General features: G+C 45.3%; 2 protein-coding genes across 3 annotated transcripts in view; both read left to right on the forward strand.

Annotated features, from left to right (window-relative positions):
• Positions 1 to 3,158, forward strand: part of LOC147435714 (uncharacterized) — a 73,324-nt gene extending 70,166 nt beyond the window's left edge. The window contains exons 6-7 of the mRNA XM_086487771.1: positions 60 to 525; positions 639 to 3,158. Coding sequence (XP_086343897.1) covers positions 60 to 525; positions 639 to 3,158 — 2,986 coding nt within the window. The remainder of the gene's footprint in view (positions 1 to 59; positions 526 to 638) is intronic.
• A 497-nt stretch (positions 3,159 to 3,655) lies between these two features.
• ALS3 (aluminum sensitive 3) overlaps positions 3,656 to 22,226 on the forward strand; it is a 53,309-nt gene continuing 34,738 nt past the window's right edge. The window contains exons 1-3 of one of the 2 annotated variants that reach the window (XM_086488022.1): positions 3,656 to 3,694; positions 3,832 to 3,905; positions 4,399 to 4,681. In XM_086488022.1, the coding sequence (XP_086344148.1) occupies positions 4,430 to 4,681 (252 nt within the window). In that variant the 5' untranslated portion in view covers positions 3,656 to 3,694; positions 3,832 to 3,905; positions 4,399 to 4,429. Of the gene's footprint in view, positions 3,695 to 3,831; positions 3,906 to 4,398; positions 4,682 to 22,226 lie in introns of those variants that run through there. The other variant, XM_086488023.1, reaches the window with a different exon arrangement.

The raw sequence follows: 22,226 nt of genomic DNA on the forward strand, positions 1-22,226 counted from the left end.
TTATTGTCTGATCATGCACCTGTTATTGTAGAGATTCAGAAATAAATATGCATGTACAGGGCAGGTTGGCCTCATCTTGATCAAACTCTATTGAGCATTGATGTTATTAGAGATAAAATCACAAGGTACTTTGACCATGCTTTTGCTGTTAACTCTGTCAAAGCCTGGGATCAAGCAGTGAAACTTTCTCAAAAACTGCTAACTGAGTACAAAAAGAAAGCTAGAGTACTTAGAGAAAACAGAAGGATGATGATAAGGAGGCACATTGAGACCTTAGAAATTGGTCTAAACCCAGGGATTCCTTCTAGTCCCCTTTTGAATGAGCTTAAAGAAAAACTTAAGACAGAAGAGCTCCTAGCTGCCAAGGCCTCACTCCATTGGACAAGGGACTTTTGGGCAGGAAAGATTGACAGACCAGATAAAAGTATGTTCAATTTGTTAAAAAAGAAAAAATCTAAGGACTTTATCCCCTTTCTCAAGAATGCTGAAGGTTGTGTGGTGGATTCTCATGAGCAGAATCTTAAAGTGGCTAAGGACTTCTACTCTGACATTTTTCTTCTCCCCCTAAAAGAGGGGTTGTCCAGTCTAATGCAAGGGCTACAATTGCTCGCATTAGGAAAAAAACTGTTCCTATGCAGCTAGCCAAGCAGATGGACCAGCCTCTATCAGAGGGGGAGATCGTTGAGGCTATCGATTCTCTTAAGGATGGTAAATCACCTGGTTCTGATGGTATTCCCAATGAGTTTTTCAAAATTTACAAGAAGTTCCTGGTCCCACACCTTTTGTCCATATGGAGTGAGGCCAACAGAATAGGAGCTCCGTCTACCACCATGAATACTGGCATCATCAGGCTCATTCACAAAAGGGGACACAAGGAAGACCTGGGGAACTGGAGGCCTATTTCCTGTCTGACTTCTGTTTATAAAGTGTTTTCATTAACTCTAGCTAGGAGATTGAGTAACTTTATGCATCAGATAATCCTTCCTGAGCAAAAGGGTTTTATCAAGGGTAGATTTATTCTTGATGCCATCATCACCTTGTGGGAGGCCATAGATTTCTTGCAGGACAATGAGTTGGATTACATCTTTTTCAAAATTGACTTTGATAAGGCCTATGACAGGATGGAATGGGACTTCATATTCCAATCTCTGCATGACACTGGGTTTGGCAAGAAGTTCATTAAATTTGTTCAGATTTTATTTGGTAATGCCTTTGCGAGGGTTTCAATTAATGGGGATCTTTCTGAATCCTTTTCTCTGCAGAGATCCATCAGACATGGTTGCCCAATTGCTCCATTGCTGTATGCTATTTGTTTAGACTCTTTGGGATGGTTAGTACAGGATGCCTTGGATAAGGGGCACATCAAGGGCATAAAAATTCCTGGGGCTCAAAAGGATCTGGTCCTTCAGCAATTTGCAGATGACACTACCTTTATCATGGCCAATGACAGGGAATCAGTTGAGAAATTTTGGAACTGCTTGGACACTTTCTACCAGGCCAGTGGGTCTCAAATAAACCATGCTAAAACTGGGTTTAAATGCTCCAGTGATCAGATCCCTCAGATCATTTCAGATGCTGGGTGCAAGCAAATAAGGGAAGGACATGTCTTCAGGCTGCTTGGCATCCCTATGGGGTTCAAAGTCACTTATGCTCAGAGATGGGAGTGGGTTGTCCACAAATTCAAGCAAAAAACGCAATATTGGCAATTTCACCATTCTTCAGTTTCATCTAGGGCCTTTGTGTTAAATCATTACTTGCTCCCCTCACTGATTTTTTTTCTGTCTTGCTGGTTCCCAACTCAATTCCAACTGAACAAGGTTATCAGTTTAGCCAGGAACTTTTTGTGGGGTGGAGGTATTGATCATCCCAGGGTCTCCAAAGTGTCATGGGACACATGTTGTCTGCCAAAAGAGAAAGGAGGGCTGGGTATTTTAAACATAAAGATGCTTGTTGTAAAAATGGATGCTAAATGGATTTGGAGAGCTTCTGATTCTGAAGATTATTGGGCCTTACTTCTGAAAAGGGACATCCACAGGTTCAAGCAGAAGCACTATAAGGCTTGGAGCAATCTTCAGCTAAGGGACATCCTCCTGGCCCCAGTGGAGTGTGTACCTTATTGGTCCAAGTTGGTATGCAGAATGTGGAATGCCTGGAATGCTGTTAAAGCTTGTTGGAAACCTAAAAAGGAAATCTTGTCTAACTATTGCTCCTTCCTGCTAGACTCCTTCTGGTTTGGTTTTTTTGTAGGTAAAGCTGATGTTGTTGTTGGCAGAAGAGGGCACAAACTCTTTAAAGCTGGAATTAAGAACTGGCAAGACTTGCTAGAAAATGGGGTTTTGAAGCCTCCTCACTTACTACAAAGAGATTTTCACATCTCTCAAGCAGATGACAATTGGTGTAGACTAAGGGCAGAGATGTGTATGGCACGCTGTGCTTTACCAATCAGAGCCTCTCATACCACCTGCAAACTGTCCCATATTACTCAGTTGATGATAAAGCAATTCAAAGTCAAAGGAATAGTTGAGCACTCTCTCAAGCAAAAGCTCAATAGACTGTGGAAGGTGTGCTGGAGCAGTAAGCAGTGGACATATAGATTCAAGCGTCTATGGGCATTCCCAAGCTCTAACAAGCATAGTACTTTATTATGGCTTCTCATACATCAGGGAATCTGGACAGCCAAAAGAGCTATGAAGGCTTGTCTTGGAAATGGGAAATGTAGCAGATGCAAGGTGGAGTTGGAAGACTGCTGTCATCTCTGGTTTAATTGCAATGAAAATAAACCCATCATCAAACTGGTGCAGAATGTTATCTCTCAAGTCTCGCTGAAAATAATGGATTACAAAGACCTGTTGTTGGGTAACTGCAAAGGGTTGGATGTACCTTTATGGAACCTGTGGAGAGGACACATCCTCTGGCACATTTGGTTGAAGAGGAATGCTTCTGTTTTCCAACAGCCTGTCTCCCATCCCCTCTCTATTCTCTTTAATGACCTTAAGTCTTCGGCCACTCAACTATGTAATAAAGCTTGTTATCTGTTGTATGAGGATGAAACCATCGCTTCTCTTCAGCTCAATTTAAGGTGGCAGCAATGGAATGTATGCTTGGCCAAAGTCTTTCAAGATACAAGACTCAAGATGAAAGAAGCCTTAGCTTTCTGATCTCTTGCTTGGGGCTAACTCACCCCCTTCCTGTGGGTTCATTGTAATGTTTTATTTCTGCATCTTTTAATACAATTCAACTTTTCTCAAAAAAATAAAATAAATCATGGTTCCTTCCCAACATCATCGTCGGCATCATTATTTTCGTCACAATCTTCAACAACAACATCGTCCCTTCTTCTAGCCATTATCGCTTTAGCCCACACACACACACACACAGAGTGTGTCGCCACTTGCATGCAAAAATAAAAACTTGGTGCTTTTGATTCATGCAAAGTGCAGTCCTAAATTTGTACCTTTACTTTCACTCAAGGCTTGTGTTGGCATCTTGTTTAATTCTCTCTAATGAGCTATTTTCCAAAATGTGTAGTTCATATCTTTTCCAAAATGTGTAGTACATATCTCTTGGTAAGAGCGTGCGATACGACCTGTACATATCTCTTGGTAAGAGCGTGCAATACGGCAGGTCGCGCGAGCTCCTATAGAGAATGAAAAGATACACACTCCCAAGCGGATGTGCGCGCACACCCGCAAGAGTATAAAATTAATGGTCAAAAATTATATTCTCAGTTTGGCATTTTGACCACGCAAAAATGTGCATGCATGATGCTCTCATGATCTCATCTGAGCTTCACAATACTTCTGAGCAAGGCTTGCATGATGTTCTTGACAGAGACACACAGGCGCATACACATATGTTTTATCACCATTTTAATGTAGGAGGTGCCCTCATCAGAAAACCAACAGGTTAGTCGATTGTGTGTGTGTGTGGATGGAGAGAGAGAGAGAGAGAGAGAGAGTTCTTTGAGAGGGAGAGATTCTTGTGTGATGCAATTAGGAACCCACTCTGTCGATTAGCTAGTCGAATATGGTGCAAAGGCTAGCGTAACTTATGTGCTATCTGTATTCAACAATGACTTATACTGAAGAGGGAGATGTGCTTTAACAGCGCTACATCATGTGCACATATTACGAGTTTGTCAAAGTGTTAATTTTGCCCGTGAACTGTTTAATGACATGCTATGCACCTTGTACAAGGCCTGCACCGCAAGGATAGAGGTTAGAGAAGAAGAGCAATGAGAGGAACAAATGACATAACAGCATGAATATGTTGTGTGCTAAAGAGTGGACAAATGTGCAAATCAGATTCGAGGATCTCAATTGTTTCTGCACATACTGTATGTATTGATTATTTTGTTCCCTGTCCATATCCTCATCGTGTCCTCTCTCTTGGTTTCAGATTGAATTGTGTTGGCTTCAAACCTGTCACCATGGTACAAATTGAAACAGATTACATTGCCCTATTGAAGGAATATGCTAAGGGTTTGCTGAAGCCTGTAGCTGCTCTCTTAATTGTCAGCATCGCTATTTCTATCTCAATCTTTCAGAAACTAGGCATAGGCAGGGAGATGGCATATGCTGTCTTTCGAGCTTTCCTCCAACTTTCTATCATTGGATTTGTCTTACAATTTATATTCACACAACAAAATGTGGCATGGATTATCATAGCCCACCTCTTCATGGTAAGATTCATTAGTCCGGTATGTGTTTGTCGTTGCTTAACCACATAAAGTAATATTTGAGAGAGAGAGAGAGAGAGAGAGAGAGAGAGAGAGAGAGAGAGAGAGAGAGAGAGAGAGAGAAACGAAACGAAACGAAATGTTATATTAAACGTCTTCAAAAGCCAAAATGACCTATGAGACCAAACTGAAAGAATCTTGGTGGTCTAATACAATGACTGGGTACAAAAATAAAATGAAGTAAAGTGAAAAACCAAAATCTTAACTGCTAGATGTGAACCAAGCAGCTAGCTTGAACTGTGTAGGATATGAGTAGGGGGGTGAAAGTAGTGACTGGGGGACTAATACAATACAATGTGGATGTGCGTGTGGGAATATAATGGGTGAGAGCTGATGCAAGGTGTACAATCCTTAAAAGAGCTAAATCATAGGAGATCCATCATCGATCGTTGGCGGTTCTCATCAATCTCCTCCATTTGTGCACATAGTGCTCTTCATCCTCTGCCCCACCTCCACATACTTTGCATGTCTTAAAATCATCATGAATATGTGTTGGCCGCCCAACCTTAAACTCTAGTGTGTGGGATGAGACTCTGAGCTGCCCAATTGCCACTTTAGCACTATGTGAACATATGTGTCCATATACTTGGATCGCTTGATGAAGCCGTCGTCTAGAATAGTCCTGAAGTGCTCTGTGTAAGATTGCATCCTCAATGGTAGAGGCTCTCTAGGTGTGATCCATGTCTCAAATGTATAACTGCCGAAGATCCTCCTGCGTGAGGATCCTGTTCATCTCACCACGTGAGAAGCATCTAAACGGGGAGTTTGGGTCATATGGAAATGTTGAGAGCGGGCCTGAATGAAACATATGCCCATGTGATCCTAGTTAATCGTTTGTCTTTTAGGTATTTACTTCTTTGACAAGATTCCAGGTAGGCAAAATTCCTTTGGTTAGTAATATAAGCAACCCATGCCCGCATTGTATAATCAATTAATTTATTGCTCAACTGGTTGGTTTAGCGGTGTCACGGGGATGGGCACCATGTGCCAACGGAAAAGAACAGACTGAATAACTTTAGGCACTTCAAATAAAAACCGAAAGAGATGCGCGACACACGATGGTGCAACCAAAGTTGGTCGACCATAGAAGATGACACAAGCAGGTATATAGGTGTAGGGCAAAGAGATAGAGCAGATGGGAAGAGCCCTGGCAGACAAGTAGCAGCTGGTATCCATGTATGATGTGGTTTTTCAGACCAAAAGGTCTCCATGAAGGGCCAATTGGGGTGAAAGATGAAGGAGGTCCAAGGTGTTGGTTTTTGGCCTCAATATGTAGAGCTTGAAGTGTTGGAGGATTAGGTCCAAACGGCTCGTCAAATGGAGTCATGGTGTGCAAGATACGGAGCTTTGAAGTTGGAGGTAGTTGCATATCTGGGACGGACAGGACGGGATGCCATGTGGTCAGAGCGGGTTTCAGTGCATGGGACTGTAGAGCTCTTTATGTGGGGCATGTCGGTCCTTTTAGATCCTCGTTTGGAGTCGAGGATGTCAAGATACGGTCAGTCAAAATTTCGTCAGGGGCCAGTTCTGAGCTAGTTTGGCCGCCTCGGTCGGAGTACCATCTGATATTTTTTGAGCTTCACCATGATTCTTTTGTGTTCTACATGGCAAGCGAAGGCTATGGGAAGTTACAGTGCACCGAACGGAGCCCGGATCAGGAAGATATTGCAAGTTGAAATTGGTACCAGTTGCTTGCGAGGTGGCGACAAATGAATTTTGCCGGTTTTGACGGCCTCAGTTTGCAATCTAGGGAAAGTCGAAGTGCAGAGCACGCAGGTGAGTTTGAAGTCCGGAAATGGAGGCTTTTAATGGAAACTTATGGCTCGACCATCTGATAACTGAGCAAGAACTGGGAGCAGTTGGAAGTTGGGGCAGAAAAAAAGATGAATTTTTTGAAGTTCATGTGGAGTTTTAGGGGGCCTTGAAGGACAAGGGATGGAAGAATGCCATGTGGCACAATATTTGCCCCACATGCCATGTGAGGAGCCAGGCTCGCGGGGTATATGAGCTGGGTGTGGCGCCCATTGTGACCAATGAGGTGGAGAAAGAGCTCATGAGCTCGTTGGCAATGGTGTACCAGTGGTGGGCGCTGCTGCGCGTACGCGGGCGATGGCCTGGTGGCACTTTCTGTTGATGGAGGCAGTTGTGTCTGTTGGTGCCGTCGACGACGTTGTTGCGCCAGTGATGACGTGGCAGTGCGGTGCCCGCGCGTGCCATAAAGTTGCCAACTATTTTAGTAAGGGGGGATGCCCACAGTCACGGCGCGGTGACTGTGAGGCTTGAGCCCTTGGACTTAAGGGGATGCACACATGCAGCCGGCTTGGGGACTAAGCATATCGAGTTGACAGGGTTGGTTTATGCAAAGGGAGAGTCCGAAAATAGCATGTGGTTAATTCAAGAGGAGGAGGAGTTTCACACCTCCAAAAGGAGGAAAAGGGATCCATCTTTGGTCGGAGGAGGACCTCGTTTTGGAGGGGAGAAGAGAGCTCGGAGGAGAGCTTCCGACGGCGGCAGAGGAAGAATCTTTGTGGCCATAGTTTGCTCCAGGGGAGAGTGTTGAGCAGGGAAGCATGGTCGTAGTGTCGATGAGAAGCCCGAGGGTTACAAATTGATTGCCTCTTGCTAGCCGAGGGTGTACCGGCTTGGAGATATCTTATATATGATGTTTTTCACAAGCAAAACCATTATTGCTGCTGTCACGTGCACATCTAACCCTATGTGCATTTGGACAAGCTACTTCAGGTCCATGGTTCAGATCTGCTTAGAACACTAGCTTAGGAAGTGTTTTGGCACCTTTGTGAGCCTGTGCGCAGGCTGTGCATGTCCAGGCACTTAGAGTAGTTGCATAGCCTCTGGTTGCACACAGCATGATCATAAGCATGACAGTCAGTACCCATCATGAGCATTTTACAGTGCATAGAACCTATTTTCCCAATTTATCCATTTTTCACTTATTATTTAATAAGTGACTTTTGTTGGAAAATTGGGTAGGGCAATTCTGCTAAGTTACTATATAAAAAACCTAGCGCTAGCACTTTCTGGTAGAAGAGGCAAGAGAAGTTCCATCAACTTACAGTGCACCTTCTCAGCAAGACCGGCAGTAGGCCTAGCGTTTCCAGCCAACAATAGATCAAGACCAGCGTTTTTGGCTACAGTTTCAGCCTAGCGTTTTCAGTAGTACTAGTTTCAGCCCTGGTGTTAGCAGATACCAGATCAGCCTTGGCGTTTTGGCTACAAATCTCTTGGAGTTTTTACAGATTGTAGATAGCCTAGCGTTTTGTAGTTTTCCGGCGTCAGATCAACCCATTGCCTCAGCATTTTCACTTTTCAGCACTTGACACAGCAGATCCCGTCCCTAGCCTCGCAGACCTCACCTAACTGCAACAAATCCTCGCTGTCCCGGCAGATCAGCCAGCGTTTTCAGTTTCAGCCCGCTGTCCGCAGATTTCAGCATCTCCGTTTTCAGCGCATCGTCGTCGCATCGTCGCCATCGCCGTCCTTGCCGACACAGTGTCAACATTCAGCAGTTAGCAGATTTGCAGATTTCAGCCCCAACGTCTTCAGATTTCAGCCTATCCTCGTCGTCGTCATCATTGTCGTCAACATCGTTGGCAAGTCCATTGCATTTAGACCATTGTACCAAACTTGTGCAATCAATAGCATAGACCTCTCTCGCCATAGAGAGGGGGGCCCTTGGAGGAGGGTTTGAGAACCGTCTGGTGTCGTATCTCTCTCTCTCTCTCTCTCTCTCTCAGTCTCAGCACCTTTATTCACAATGTCATTCACTTCGTTTGTGATCATTGCACTCTCTCACTAAAGGAACGGAAGGCTCTCCCTTCCGTAAGTAAGAGGAACCTTTGAGCACAGTTCGGAGCAATCATCTTGAGCAAAGTTCAACATTCACTTCCGTTGCACCTTACAGCTGCACAGTTGGTGTCAATTCGTTCCCTTCCCCTTTCTTTTCTCTTATTTGTGTGCTTGTGTTCCCGGGTGTGTGTCTGCGATTGTGCCCCCCCGATGGTCTGTTGTGCACAGAGTGATTGAGAGTGGTTGTGGTATCCCAATGGGTGTGTGTGTGTGTAATTGGGTGCAAACGACGGTTTGCCTGCGAGGTTATGGTGTTTTGAAGGTGAACTCTAGTGGTTAGGGGTGCAGTGATTGTCCTGGGCTATAGAGAGGCGTACTATTTGTGTGCCGGGTGTGTTACCCTTTTCCCCTATCCAACAAGACGGCAAGTGGCGGAGTTCCACCCCAAGAGAGAGCACTGGTCCCAAACGCTGGCGCCCCTTTTGGTATTTCTTTATATTGCTTGAACTCAGTACATCGCCAGTACTCCATCCTGTGCACCTCCACGCGGAGCATGCCAGAGAATGAACCCTTGGCTCATATTTAAAGGTTCGTGGCCTATGAAAAGCAGTTACATGAAAAGCTTCAAACTCAAAAGCATCTGGTTCCAAAATCACTAGCGCCAAAAGCTGCCAGCACGTTTGCAAAATTGTACAGTTTCCACGTCAGGGTGAATTGTGGGACTGCCCTTACAGTTTGCCACGTCAGCAAGCCAACGAAGATTACGGGATGTCCGTACAACTCTGCCACGTCATTAGTGTGAAGTTCTTTATTTGCTAGTGACTAGGGCCCCATCGGACGAGGTCCCATAAGTTTGTAAGGATTCTAGGTACTAATCCTTAATTAAGTACTTAAACTCATTATTAAGACTTAAGAAACTTGAACTGTACTCAGAAACAAGACTCACAAGACTCTGTGTTTGATTGATTGAATGTGTGATACAAGGGCTCCTTATATAGGAGACGAAGAGACACAAATGAAAAGACATGTCTCCTGGTGAAGAGCATGATTTTAGACGTAAAGACACATCCTTTCGGCGAAGAGCTGCAACCATTGGGCGAAGAGTCGCACCCGTAGAGCAAAGCAGTGTGACCAGTCGTCGAAGGAGTGTGGCTTTTGGCGAAGAGACACGTCTTTTGGGCGAAGGGGTGTGACCATCCAAGCATAGGGGTCCTCCTTGGCATGGCACTTCGCGTATCTGCAACTAGGAGTGTATGTAATATTGCAACATAGTCACAATCGTGACATTCCCTCCCTCTTTAAAATTTAAATAAAACCCAGGGTAGTTGTAGAAACTCCGGGAGAAGGAAATGTATTGTGGTTGTGCTTCTGCATCAAAAGCTCTTTCTGTTAAGTCCCATGTCATGGTACTGTTATTGACCATGACGATTTTGCCAAACTGAAAACTGATCATATCTGCAACTTGATAAGTGTTTTTGTCAAAGTCATTTGTAACTTCGAGCTTTGTCCAATAAAAGATTGAATCTGTATCTGCTTCGAGTGAAATTATTGGTAAACTGACTTGAGTTTTCTGTTGAGTGATGACCATTGGTTGGAAATCTGTAAGGTATTCCATTGGTTTGTTTGGAACAATAAAATCCTTCTGAAGGGATGTCGTAGACTGAGACAGAGTAGTGTTTGGAGGTATATCCATCTGTAAAGGTTTATCAATAGAACAAGTTGTGTCCAAAGATTCATTTGCAGCGACTGTTGTTGCAAGAGTCTGTATCTGCTTTATCCTTTGCACCGTTGAAGGCAAGGGACTGGAGTCTTCAAGTTTGAAGAATTATCATTCACCATAGCATCTGGTATCTGTTTAGAGACAAAGACCGTATTCTGCAAGGGCGGTGACGAGGCGAATTTTCCTGCGTGGATCACGGCCAAAGAAGGGGTTATGTGCTTGTTGGTTGTCACATAAGAACTGGAATCTTCTGAATCTTTAGCTTTCTCAGCGGGTCTTAAGGCTTCCAATTGACAAGGGGGAGGTGGAGGAAGTTGTTGCCTCTTAGACCTCCGAAGGATCCTCTTGCACAAGGAAAGGATTAATAAATCTGTAATTGTATCACCATCAGACAAGAAAGACTCAAATGTAGGGCATGGCTCGCGAGGGGGAACTTGTTCAGCGTCACAGCATTCACGACTGAGTACTCGACTAGGGTCGGATATATGTGGCACTAAGTAAGCCCATCTTGATATCGCTGATGATCCGTTGGAAGCTTCATAATGTTGCTTTTGTTGCTGATGATTCGAATAAGAATTTGGTTGGTTAATACTGCAACATTTCCAAGAATATTCATGCTGAGACTTTTGCTGCTCGTACGAAGGTACTTTGTGTCTAGCTGTCTCTGAGAAACCATGCTTTGGGTGAGAAAATTTGAGTTTCAAAGGCTTTTGTGTGAGTAGTTCTTCCTGGTCGACCACTGAAGTGTCGGAAGAAGATGGTAGAGAAATTGCATGTGTAGTCCGAGAAGCAGTTGGGTGATTCCGAGAAGAGGTTTGCATCTGCATCTGATCCAAGCGAGTGTGAATCGATGCGAGGCTTGGTGAAAGTGTGGCCATCTGCTCCTTAATAAGAGCAAGGGCGTCTTTTGATTGACCACCTCCGTCTTGAGAATTCGGCATGGCTATGCCTCAAAGGGAACTCAAACATGTGAAGGAGCAGCTTTTGCCACGGGTACGGCAAGAGTAGGAACGGCTTCGGGAGCGGGTTCCGGCTCTGGCAAATCGGGAATCTCAATAACTTCGGGTTTTGGAGTATCCAGAATAATTATGACTTCCGGCTCTGAGCGGGAGAATCTGGAATCATGAACACTTCATGTGTAGGGGAATTCTCTGGCAAGATTTTATCGGGAATCTCGTCTGTGCGCGGGAGATTCGGAATCTTGCAAAGCTCCATGCCATCGGGTTCCATCTGGGAGCATATATGAAGGAATATGGTGCAGTAGTGCTACCAAAACACGCTTCATGAAGGCAAGTATTATATCCCATAGCTAGCAATCGTATGGTAGGAGAGAGAGTCCTACGCTGCCTGGTGTTAAAAAAAAAAAAAAAGAAACGCTGCTGGTTATTGTCCCCCCAATTAAAAGGTGTCCACATTGAGTTATTTTTGGGGCAGGCCAGCTAGTTTTGAGGTTCACCACCGGGCAATTTACCCAATCGAATTGAAGGCGTTGAAACTTATGCGCTGCTGGTTTCTTTACGTAAAAACTTCAGCGTAGAAAGTCAAAACAGCCAGCGCAGCGTTTTAGCCCAGCGATTTGGTAAATTGTGCGCCAAGGGATGTGTGAGAAGCGTGCGGAAAGAATTTTCGCAAGCTTCATTTAATGAAGTTCACCCCCTTTGGCCGGCCACCCAATTTTGGGGCGGGTGGTCAACTTAAATATCAGAGCCAATACAAGGTGCAGCTAGCGTTGTTTAAAAAACTCTCTCTATGTAACTTTTAACCAGCGCATGTTTTACCAGCGCATCACAACCAGCGAGTAAATTTTCTTATGCGCAACTCCTGCCGCTTGGCGCATGTCACGCTTTGGTGAAGGGGCACCTCCATAGAGAAGAGCCTGCGCGAAGAGGCACGACATGGACACAATCGGCAAAGCACGATGGAGTGCCACTGATCAGTGCCCTTTCACATGAAAGGGTGCGAGTGTATAAAGCGAAGAGGTGCTACCTGCTGCCCAAGGGTTGCATAGTTGAGGTGGCCGATTGTGAAGAGGCACCAAATTTGGCCGGGTACACCGCACACATTCATTGCTGTCCTTTTATGTATATACTTGGAACAAAAATATCAAGTTACCTCATATGCTCGTATGCACATGCATACGACCTTTCTTCTTCTTCCATACAACTCCGGGAAGGGGATAGAGTGTAGTTGCGAGGGTGAGAGGCTCACAACCTTCGGGTTGATACCACTGTAAGGATTCTAGGTACTAATCCTTAATTAAGTACTTAAACTCATGATTAAGACTTAGGAATCTTGAACTGTACTAAAAAACAAGACTTGGAAGACTCTGTGTTTGATTGATTGAATGTGTGATATAAGGGCTCCTTATATAGGAGATGAGGAGACACAAATGAAAAGACATGTCTCCTGGTGAAGAGACATGACTTTAGACGTAAAGACACATCCTTTCGACGAAGAGCTGCAACCATTGGGCAAAGAGTCGCACCTGTAGAGCAAAGGGGTGTGACCAGTCGTCGAAGGAGTGTGGCTTTTGGCGAAGAGACGTCTTTTGGGTGAAGGGGTGTGACCATCCAAGCGTAGGGGTCCTCCTTGGCATGGCACTTCGCGTATCTGCAGCTAGGAGTGTATGTAATACTGCAACATAGTCACAATCGTGACAAAGTTAGCGGGAGCTCCTCGCCACTCGGCAAGACTTTGCAAGTTGGTAAAACTTCTTCTGTTGCTTCTTCTTCTTCTACTGCTTCTGCTTATGGCTCCATTTTTCAGTGGCTTGACACGTAGTAGTTTGTGACATCCCCCTTCTTGAAAGAAAGTAATTGTTCGCGATTACCGTATATCTGCAAAACAACTCAAGCTAGCTCAAAATTTTTTGAAGGTCATTCTGAGGGACATTCCAAGGGACAATCAATTTTCTCATTCCAGATTGGAGCTTTGATATCCTGGGTCGTTGGCTTTCCAAAAAAATTTCATCCAATTAGGAATATTCAGTGGTTGGCACATCACAATGCAACATAAATGCTCACATATGCATGTTACAAGAGACAATGAACAACGCCGCTGAGTACTCCCTTGAGACAGACAGCCTGCGGTATGAAGCTACTCAACAACTACCTCGTCACTCCCTCGGTAAATAACCTAAAAAGGTCCGGGCCATGAGCTGAGAGGGCTGGTACAACCAAACGCTCCCAAACCGCAGCCTGTGTCGCTTGGAGGTTCAAGCATACAATCAACCGCTCCCTGTCACAAACGGGAGCGCATAACAATATAAAATACATTCGGATAAATAGATTTTATCTCCCAGACAGCCCCTGGTTGGAGGAGCAGTTACAGCAGGCTCGCCAAGAGCTTGCTAGCATAGAGGAGAGGCGTCATGACTTTGCTTTCCATCGCCAGGCATCTCAGTGGACCCAGGTGGGTGACAGAGTGACGGGGGCGTTCTTTGAGATAGCGGGACCTCGATATACGCACGCTAGTGTCAGCCAGTTGAGGAGGCTTGACGGGTCGGTTGCCTCAGAGCCAGAGGACATGCGTGCAATTGCTACCGACTTTTACCGTGACCTCTTGTCAGTTGAGCCTCAGTTAGAGCGTCAGGATGCATGCAAAGAGCAGGTTTGGGCACAGATGCCTTGTCTTGTGACTGAGGACATGCGCCAGAGGCTTGAACTGCCTTTTCAGCTAAAGGAGCTCCACACAGGCCTTAGAGCACTTCCTCGTGGTAGCTGTCTTGGCGAGGATGGTTTGACTCCCAGTTTTTTTTTAGAGTACTGGGACTTGCTTGGCTCGGACCTATGCAGCGCTTTTCAGTGCATCTTACACACAGGAGAGATGCCTGACAACATGAGTGAGGGCTTGATCTACCTCATTCCCAAGGAGGGTGGCTCCTTGGATGAGATTCGACAGTGGCGACCCATCACCATCCTCAACTAAGCCTACAAAATTCTGGCCAAGGCTCTGAGTTTGAGGATTCAACGACTTCTAGACTACATTATACATGGGACCTAGACAGGTTTTGTCAAGGAGCGTAGTATCCTTGACAACAGCTTTACTTTTTGGGAGGCTTCAGTCCTCGCACGCCTCCGTGGTGAGGATCTGGTAATTTTGCTTCTCGATTTTGAGAAGGCTTATGATAGAGTTGGCTGGGACTTTTTGGAGGGCACTCTACGCCGGATGGGCTTCTCTGATACTTGGATTAGAGGTGTGTCAGCTCTCTATAGACGTGCACACAGTCAGGTGCTTTTGGCAGGAGGGAGAGGAGACCGTTTCATGCTCACACGTTCGGTCAGACAGGGCTGTCTTCCTCTTTCTGCTCTATGTTGAGGCAATGAGCAGGTTTTTGGTTTCACAGCAGGTTGGTCTACGTGGCTTAGCGTTCCCTATTCGGGGCAATGAGCTACTGGACGCTGAGTTTGCAGACGACTCAGCTTTGTACTTGGAGGGCCAGGAGGCCAACTTACGCAGGTGTGAGCAGGCTATCGAGGCGTTTTGTTGTGCATCAGACGCACTGATCAACTGGAGGAAGACAGTGGCTTTCTTAGTGGGCAGTGCTCCTGCCCTTGATTGGCTTCCAGGTGAGGGTTTCAGATGGATCCCCCCAGGGGCTGCAGTTTGATACTTGGGTTGTCAGGTTGGCTTGGACTTGTCTCCTGGGTAGCAGATTGCTCCCCTCCTCCTGTCCATCAGGAGGAAGCTGTTACACTGGAGCTCGGCACGACTTTCTTTGGCAGATAGAGTTGTAGTGGCCAACTAGGTGTTGTTGGCTACTACGTGGTACATTACATCTTGTTGGATCTTTTCGAGCTCCTGCATCAGCCAGGTTGAGAGGCTGATCAGGAACTTCTTTTGGTCAGGGCGCGACACTCAGATAGCTCGGGCCAAAGTGGCCTGGCAGGTCATCACTCTACCTTGTGCTCAGGGGCGGTTGGAGATCATAGACCCTGCACAACAGAGGAGAGCTCTTCTTGGGAAGTTTGTCGTCAGAGGACTGCTTCCAAGGGAGGAGCCCTGGATGGAGCTTTTGCTTCAGCGGCTTAGAGCTAGAGTGTCTCAGGCAGGAGGCCCTTGGAGACCTTCCATAAGATGGATTTTCATAGAGATGCGCAGAGTTGGTCCGAGCAGGAGACTGGAGGATCGTTTTGCTGTGAGCCTACTTCGCTCCTAGGAGCAGCCGCGGAGAGGCCTTGAGCAACACCATCCCACTTTCACGGAGGAGCGCCTCAGACAGCCCCTTGTTTGGAACCCCATGGTTAGCACTCAGAGAGGCCACTTGGTTGGTAGTAGGCCTCATGTTTCTTGGGGTCCCATGGTAGAGGGTCCAACACGCACTTTAGGTGACTGGCTAGAGTTCTTAGGTTTGTCAAAGGAGCTTCAAAGCATCGAGCTACAGGGCATGAGAGGGGTGCAGAGCATGTGTCAGGACATCACAGAGGTAGTACCAGCTGAGTGGCTTACACCTTTGGAGTCAGCAGCGCCTAGATGGATGGGGATCTTCACGCGACTGGAGGTCCTCATTGCAGTTCGGGCTTGCTTAGAGTCTGTCCCCTCCATGTTTTTTGAGCTACAGGGCGTACACAGAGCCTCAGTACAGGCCCCACAAATTTCAGAGTGTTGTTTCCAAAGGATCCGAGTTGTGGGCATCTGTGGGAGGACGTGTGTCATAGATCCTGACCTAGCTGCTCTTGGGACAGGCCACTGGAGGCTGTGGGCCTGCAAGTGCTGTTCACTAGCACGAGTACAGTGGGATCCTAGAGAGTGGTTTTGGAGGGACCCTTTCTTCTCAGCCGACCATCCAAGTGTCCCTTTCTTTTAGTACACTGTTTGACTGGGACGTCTATACTGGCAGCACGAAGAGAGGCTCATCTTGGTGTAGCACCTCATTGGCAAGAGGAGGGTCTCACAGTTTGAGTTCTTGTTAGCTTTTTAAGCGAGGCTGTGGGACGCCAGACAACTGCGCAAGTCACGCTGTTCAAGTGGCTGGTTGTACATAGAGCTACAACAGTGGGCAGCAGGCTTGTACATAGTGGCCTCTCGGCAGCATGTGCAGCTTGTGACCATCCTTTGGAGAGTCAGCGTCATTGTCTTTGGGATTGCCCTATGGCACAACAGGTTTGGCTTCGTGTCCTTCGGCTGATGCCAACTCTCTCCACAGCACGGCAGTACACTTAGGGGGCAATTGCTTGGTCCACTCTCACGGGCCTTGCACTACAGTTTGAGCTATCCTCCTCCAGCAGGATGATAGTGATACAGGGGGGTCGGCCTACACTCCAGCCTGCTATACAGAGCTCACTCCACAGGAGTGGTGCAGTGAGAGAGAGGTGTGTTGGGAGCTCGTCTGTGGCCTGGCACTCTGGTTCATTTGGCGGGCCCGCTGCTTCAGCATTTTTGAGGCTCGCCTCGTGCCACTAACAGAGACTGTTCGAGATTTTTGGCTGGAGCTGATCCATACTCTCAGGGGACAGTTCGAGAGACTTCAGGGCAGTTCCGACCGCATGCCAGAGCGTAGAGAGGCGTTCCTTCGATTATGGCGCCCTGGGCCTTTCTTCACCATGGTCCAAGGTGTGCTTAGATGGCACTACCGTCCACCTGTGTGGCTCTTCCCTCCTCCCATATCCTGATTTAGCCCTCATTGTACATATGCTGTTTTTTTTTTCATTGGGAGAGTCTCCCCTTATGTTTGTTGCAGCCCTCTCTAGTAGAGGTGGTTGTAGCCCTATGGGTAGTTTCATTAACTAATAGAAGGATCTCTTTCTCGGAAAAAATAAAATAAAATTGGAACCTTCCGCATGCACGAGAGACAGAAGAAACCTCTAGAACGTCATGTGCGGTTTAATCCAAAGGTTCAAGAGCAAAATCCTCTTGATTCTCCTCAGTTTTCTTTCATGAAGGATTTGGATGACATAGGCGCTCCAGAGGACATGTTCCTTGACGATCCACCGCAGCAAGAAGTGCAATCAAGGGAAAGGACTCCTATCCACAAGGAGTCTAAGCATAGTAAGAAGGAGCATCATAAGAAGAAGAACCACAAGCAGAAAACATTCAAGTCAGGTGACAAAGATGTAAAATTTGACACCTACAATGGACGGCGTGATAATGACAAAGCTTTGTCTTTCATCCGCCAATTTGAAGTTGCATTTGCAGAAGGGAACTTTAAGGAAAGGTCCAAGATTTGCCACGTGAGCATGTACTTGAAAGGCACTGCCAACAGTTGGTGGCTGACCCTTATCCTAGAAAAACGCAAGCCCCAAGATTGGACCGCTTTCAAGAAGGAGTTCTATGCACAATTCCTTCCTCCTGACTATGAGGAAGAAGTAAAGAAAGGATGGGATCGACTCTCATAGTTAGAGAACGAAACTGTTCCACACTATGTGTATAGGTTTTGGGATGTTCTCTTGAAAAACATCCCATTCAAGAAGATAGAAGATTCGGAGAAGATGTGCAAGTTTGAAGCAGGATTGCATGAAGCCTTGCAAAAGGCTATGAAGCTTTACCCTCGAGGTAACTTGTAGATACTTATGGAATCAGCTCGCATAGCTGATGGTATACATGACAAGGGTACTCCCAGGAAGATGGAGCAAAGCACCTGTCATGCCAAGCAGAAGGCTCTCCATGAACAGCCTACTTCCACTTCTTCTCCTCAAAAGAAGAGAAGAACTGCCTCCGATGCTGAAGCAAAGCCAAAGCAGCCCAAGAAAGGGAAACACCTCTCTCCTGCTGAATTGAGAACCTACATCAGCGAAGGAAGATGCTTCAAGTGTGGACAAATTGGACATATGAAGGGTGATTGCCCTACCAAAACCCCGCAACCACCTTCCTCCAATGCAGTCCCAGATGTTCAGGGAAATACAACCAAGGATGGGAAAGAAAGAGCTCTTCTCAAAGCATGGGGTAGCATCAACAACCAACGGGCTCTTATTCTGTTTGATCCCGGCAGTACAGACAATTTCATGTCTACAAAGCTGATGACCTAAATTTACAGCCTAACCGCTTTGGAGTTTCTATTCAAGCAGCATCTGCTATCAAAGGGCAAAATTCCAGCTCTACTCCAATCATAGGGAAGCTGAATTTAAAGGTTGATAACTACAAAGATCAAGAGTCTTTCTTACTAGCTTCACTTGAAGGGTGTGATGTCATCTTGGGAATGCCTTGGCACTACAGGATGCATCCCATTCCTGACTATGTTCAGAAAACTTTAGAGCAAAAAAGAATTAAGTTGTTAGAAAGTTTTGAAGACTGTTTTACAGATGAAGATCCACCCTCTCGACCTGAGGATCATACAAAGATTTGATCCCAAGGAGTTCTCCTCCAAATCAGCCCCCTTATCGAGTTAGTTTAATGCAGCAAGAGGAGATCCTCAAGCAGGTTAACAAACTTTTGGAAAAGGGCTCAATAAGGCCTAGTACGTCTCCATATTGTTCACGTGTCTTGCTAGTACAGAAAAAGGACGGCACATTCCGTACGTGCATAGATTATAGATCTTTAAACAAGATCACAATAAGAATCGATTCCCAATCCCTTCGATTGATGACATTCTTGATAAGCTACAAGGAGCAAGTGTCTTTAGTCGTATAGACTTGAAGAGCGGGTATCATCAAATCCGCATAGCTCCTCAAGATGTGCATAAGACTTCATTTAGAACAACCTTCAGGTTGTATGAATTCTTAGTGATGCCTTTTGGACTCACTAATGCATCAGCCACATTCAACAGAATGATGGATAGAATCGTCCATTCATATAGAAGATTTACAGGAGTTTTCTTCGATGACGTCTTAATCTTCTCAGAGACGGAAGAGAAACACTACAAGCATCGTGCATTAGTGTTTGAAGAATTACGCAAACACATGAATGCTAAGAAGAGTGAGTTCTTTTCACTACTTGGGCCGTATAGTATCTCACAACCAAGTGAGAATGGACCTTGATAAGATCCAAGCAATTGTAGAATGGCCTATACCAACTACAGTACATGACCTACGAAGTTGTCTCGGCCTCTGCTCCTATTATCGGCGTTTCATTCGAGCTTTTGCCGCCATAGCAAGCCCTCTCCATGATTTGACGAAGAAGCGGATTCCATTCCATTGGGGATCTGGACAAAAACAAGCTTTTGAAAAGCTTAAGTATCTACTCAGTCACGAACCTGTTCTCACCGTCCCTGATCTTTGTAAACCTTTCGAGGTGTAACGCAATGCATCTGGAGATTGTGTAGGAGCAGTTTTGAACCAAGAGGGTCACACCATAGCCTACAAAAGTTGGCGCCTTAGAGATGCAAAGTTGCATGCTTCCATTTATGAGAAAGAGCTGATGGCAGTAATTCATGCTCTTTCCATTTGGAAACATTATCTGTTAGGAGCTGGTTTTATAATCAAGACAAATCATTAGTCTTCACTACTTTCTCACACAGAGAAAGTTATCAGAAAAGCAGATGAGATGGGCAAACTTTCTTTCAATGTTCCATTTTCAGATTCTACACAATTTTGGAACAAAGAATGCCGTTGCAGATGCTCTCTCCAGGCGTCCAAAGATCAATGCAATGACAACTATTTATCGTGAGGAACTAGAATCTCTTAGTGAGATGTATCCTCAAGATCCAGACTTCGCTACAATGTGGGCAGATCTTCAAGCTGGTCATTCAAGGCCACCTTATTCCATTAGGGATAATACACTATATCGTCAACAAGCAACATGCATAGCTCAGCCCTTAAGACAAAAGGTGATGGATGAAGCACATAATTCTCCCTATGCCAGGCATCAGGGAATTGCTGCTACCACTAGTGCCCTCGAAATATATTTCTTTTGGCTAGCACTCCGGGCGGACATTGAACAATATGTACGCGAGTGTTTAGTATGCCAAAAAGTGAAATATGACAGACATAAAATTTATGGCAAGCTCAAGCCACTCCCTGTGCCTAACACGCCATGGGAAAGTATTGCCATGGATTTTATTATGGATCTTCCTAGATCCAAGAATGGAAATGATGCAATCTGGACTATAGTAGACAGATTCAGTAAGCAAGCACATTTCTTCCCAGTTAAGAAGACGACCAAAGCTGATCACATGGCTAGAATATTTCTAGCTCAAATTTTTAAACATCATGGATTGCCAAAGACTATTGTAAGACTATTGTCAGCGATAGAGATCCTCGCATGACTAGGCTATTTTGGCAAGCATTGTTCGAGAATTTGGGAACTAAGCTTGATTTTTTGTCAGCTTATTATCCTCAAACAGATGGTCAAAGCGAAATTGCTAATGTCACTGTTTTAGACCTTCTCAAGTGCTATGTGTTGGAAAGGCAATCCGAATGGGAACAATACTTACCCTTAGTTGAGTTTGTGTATAATAATACCATACATTCCTCAACTGGTAAAGCTCCCTTCGAAATTATTTATGGAAAGCCACTCTTACTTCCTATTATGGTTACCAAAGAAAACCTCTTTGCCGCATATGAATTTGTGCGCGATATTGATACTGCCTACAAGCAAGTAAAGCAAGCGATTCTTCGTATTCAAGAGCAGCAGAAGAGAAAAGCAGACAAGCATAGAAGAAACCTCAATCTTGAGAAAGGACAATACGTCCTACTTAAGTTTGAGAAAGCTAGACTGAAAAAGCATGTCGGAAAAGGGAAGGTTGTTAAACTTTCCCATAGATTTTACGGCCCTTTCAAGATTACAGATAAAGTCAATGAGGTGACTTTTAGATTGGATTTGCCTTCTCATTGACGCATCCACAATGCTTTTCATGTAAGTCTTCTCCGACCGTATGTTGGTCCTCCTCCAGTGGCTCCAGTACAAGAAGATCCTCCAGAAGTCAAAGATACTGAGGAAATCCTTCTACAAGAACGGATAATACACTACTCCGAGAGACAACTAAACTCCGGAAGACTACATCGAAAGCATTTAGTCAAGTTCAAGAATTACACCCCTTTAGATGCAAAATGGATGATTGAGTCCGATCTCAAGGACTACCCAGACATCTTGCACAGTTATGTTGACGCTCTACAATTGAGGTCAATTGTTTAGAACCAAGAGGGATGTAACAATTTTAGACTTTGTAAATAATTAATTTATTTACGAGAAAATAGTTATCTAATTAGTTGTGTGCACATCAGAATAGAACTAGTAGTTCTAAGGTCTCAGGTGCGCCCAAACTTGGGCTAGAGCACCTCAGGGAGACCCTAGCAGAAAATGCCGTGAAGCTCTAGTGATTGGGAAATCGGGTGTTCAATAAGGGGTAGATAGTAGCCTTAGATTTCAGGCTGAGAAAATTACGCGCGTCAGTGCAAGCACAGGATTAAGATGGGGTCCTTAGAACAGTAACGCTAAGGTCTAGATTATTTTTAAGGCCTTAGGATAAGTCAGTCAAATTAATTTAAATTGTTTGTGCCGAACTAAATGGCCGGACAAGTGCGAACAGGTAATGCCAAAGTAGTGCTGGTATGGCATTGTGCTAGGGAGCAACTAACGTTTCATTAGTTGCATCCGTGTGTGCAGTTGTGTGTTAATTTGCACGTTTCATTAATAGCTTAGGAACTTTTAAATGTGAAAGTTGAATGGTTTTTAAGTTATTAAGTAAGTGTGCCAAGTGGCACACTTACCAATGCAAAGTGACTCTCTCACTCACTCTCACCCTCCCTCATCCTCTAGCACCCCCTCTTCTTGCTGGCTATACAAGAGCACCCCCTTCCCCTCTTCATAGGTTGGTAGTGCACCTACCTCCCCTAAAGTGAGCGTGCTCTATGTACCAGAGCTCTCCATTGAAGATTGAGAATCAGCCCTTGTGGTGTATGTGGAGTCCTGGAGCTCCCGTTACTTAGAACAAGGTTCCTCTTGATCATAGGTTGCTGTGGGGGAAGATTCATCGCGAAAAGCAAAAGAAAACTCTCTTTCTCTCACGCCTAGCTGCTGCAAGTTCTCTGTTTTCAGCCCCTAATCATCGCTATTAGGGTGAATTTCAGCAAAGTAGAAGAAAACTCT

This window comes from Adiantum capillus-veneris, chromosome 18, assembly GCF_014529385.1.
Source record: "Adiantum capillus-veneris isolate H3 chromosome 18, ASM1452938v2, whole genome shotgun sequence".
NCBI lineage: Eukaryota > Viridiplantae > Streptophyta > Polypodiopsida > Polypodiales > Pteridaceae > Adiantum > Adiantum capillus-veneris.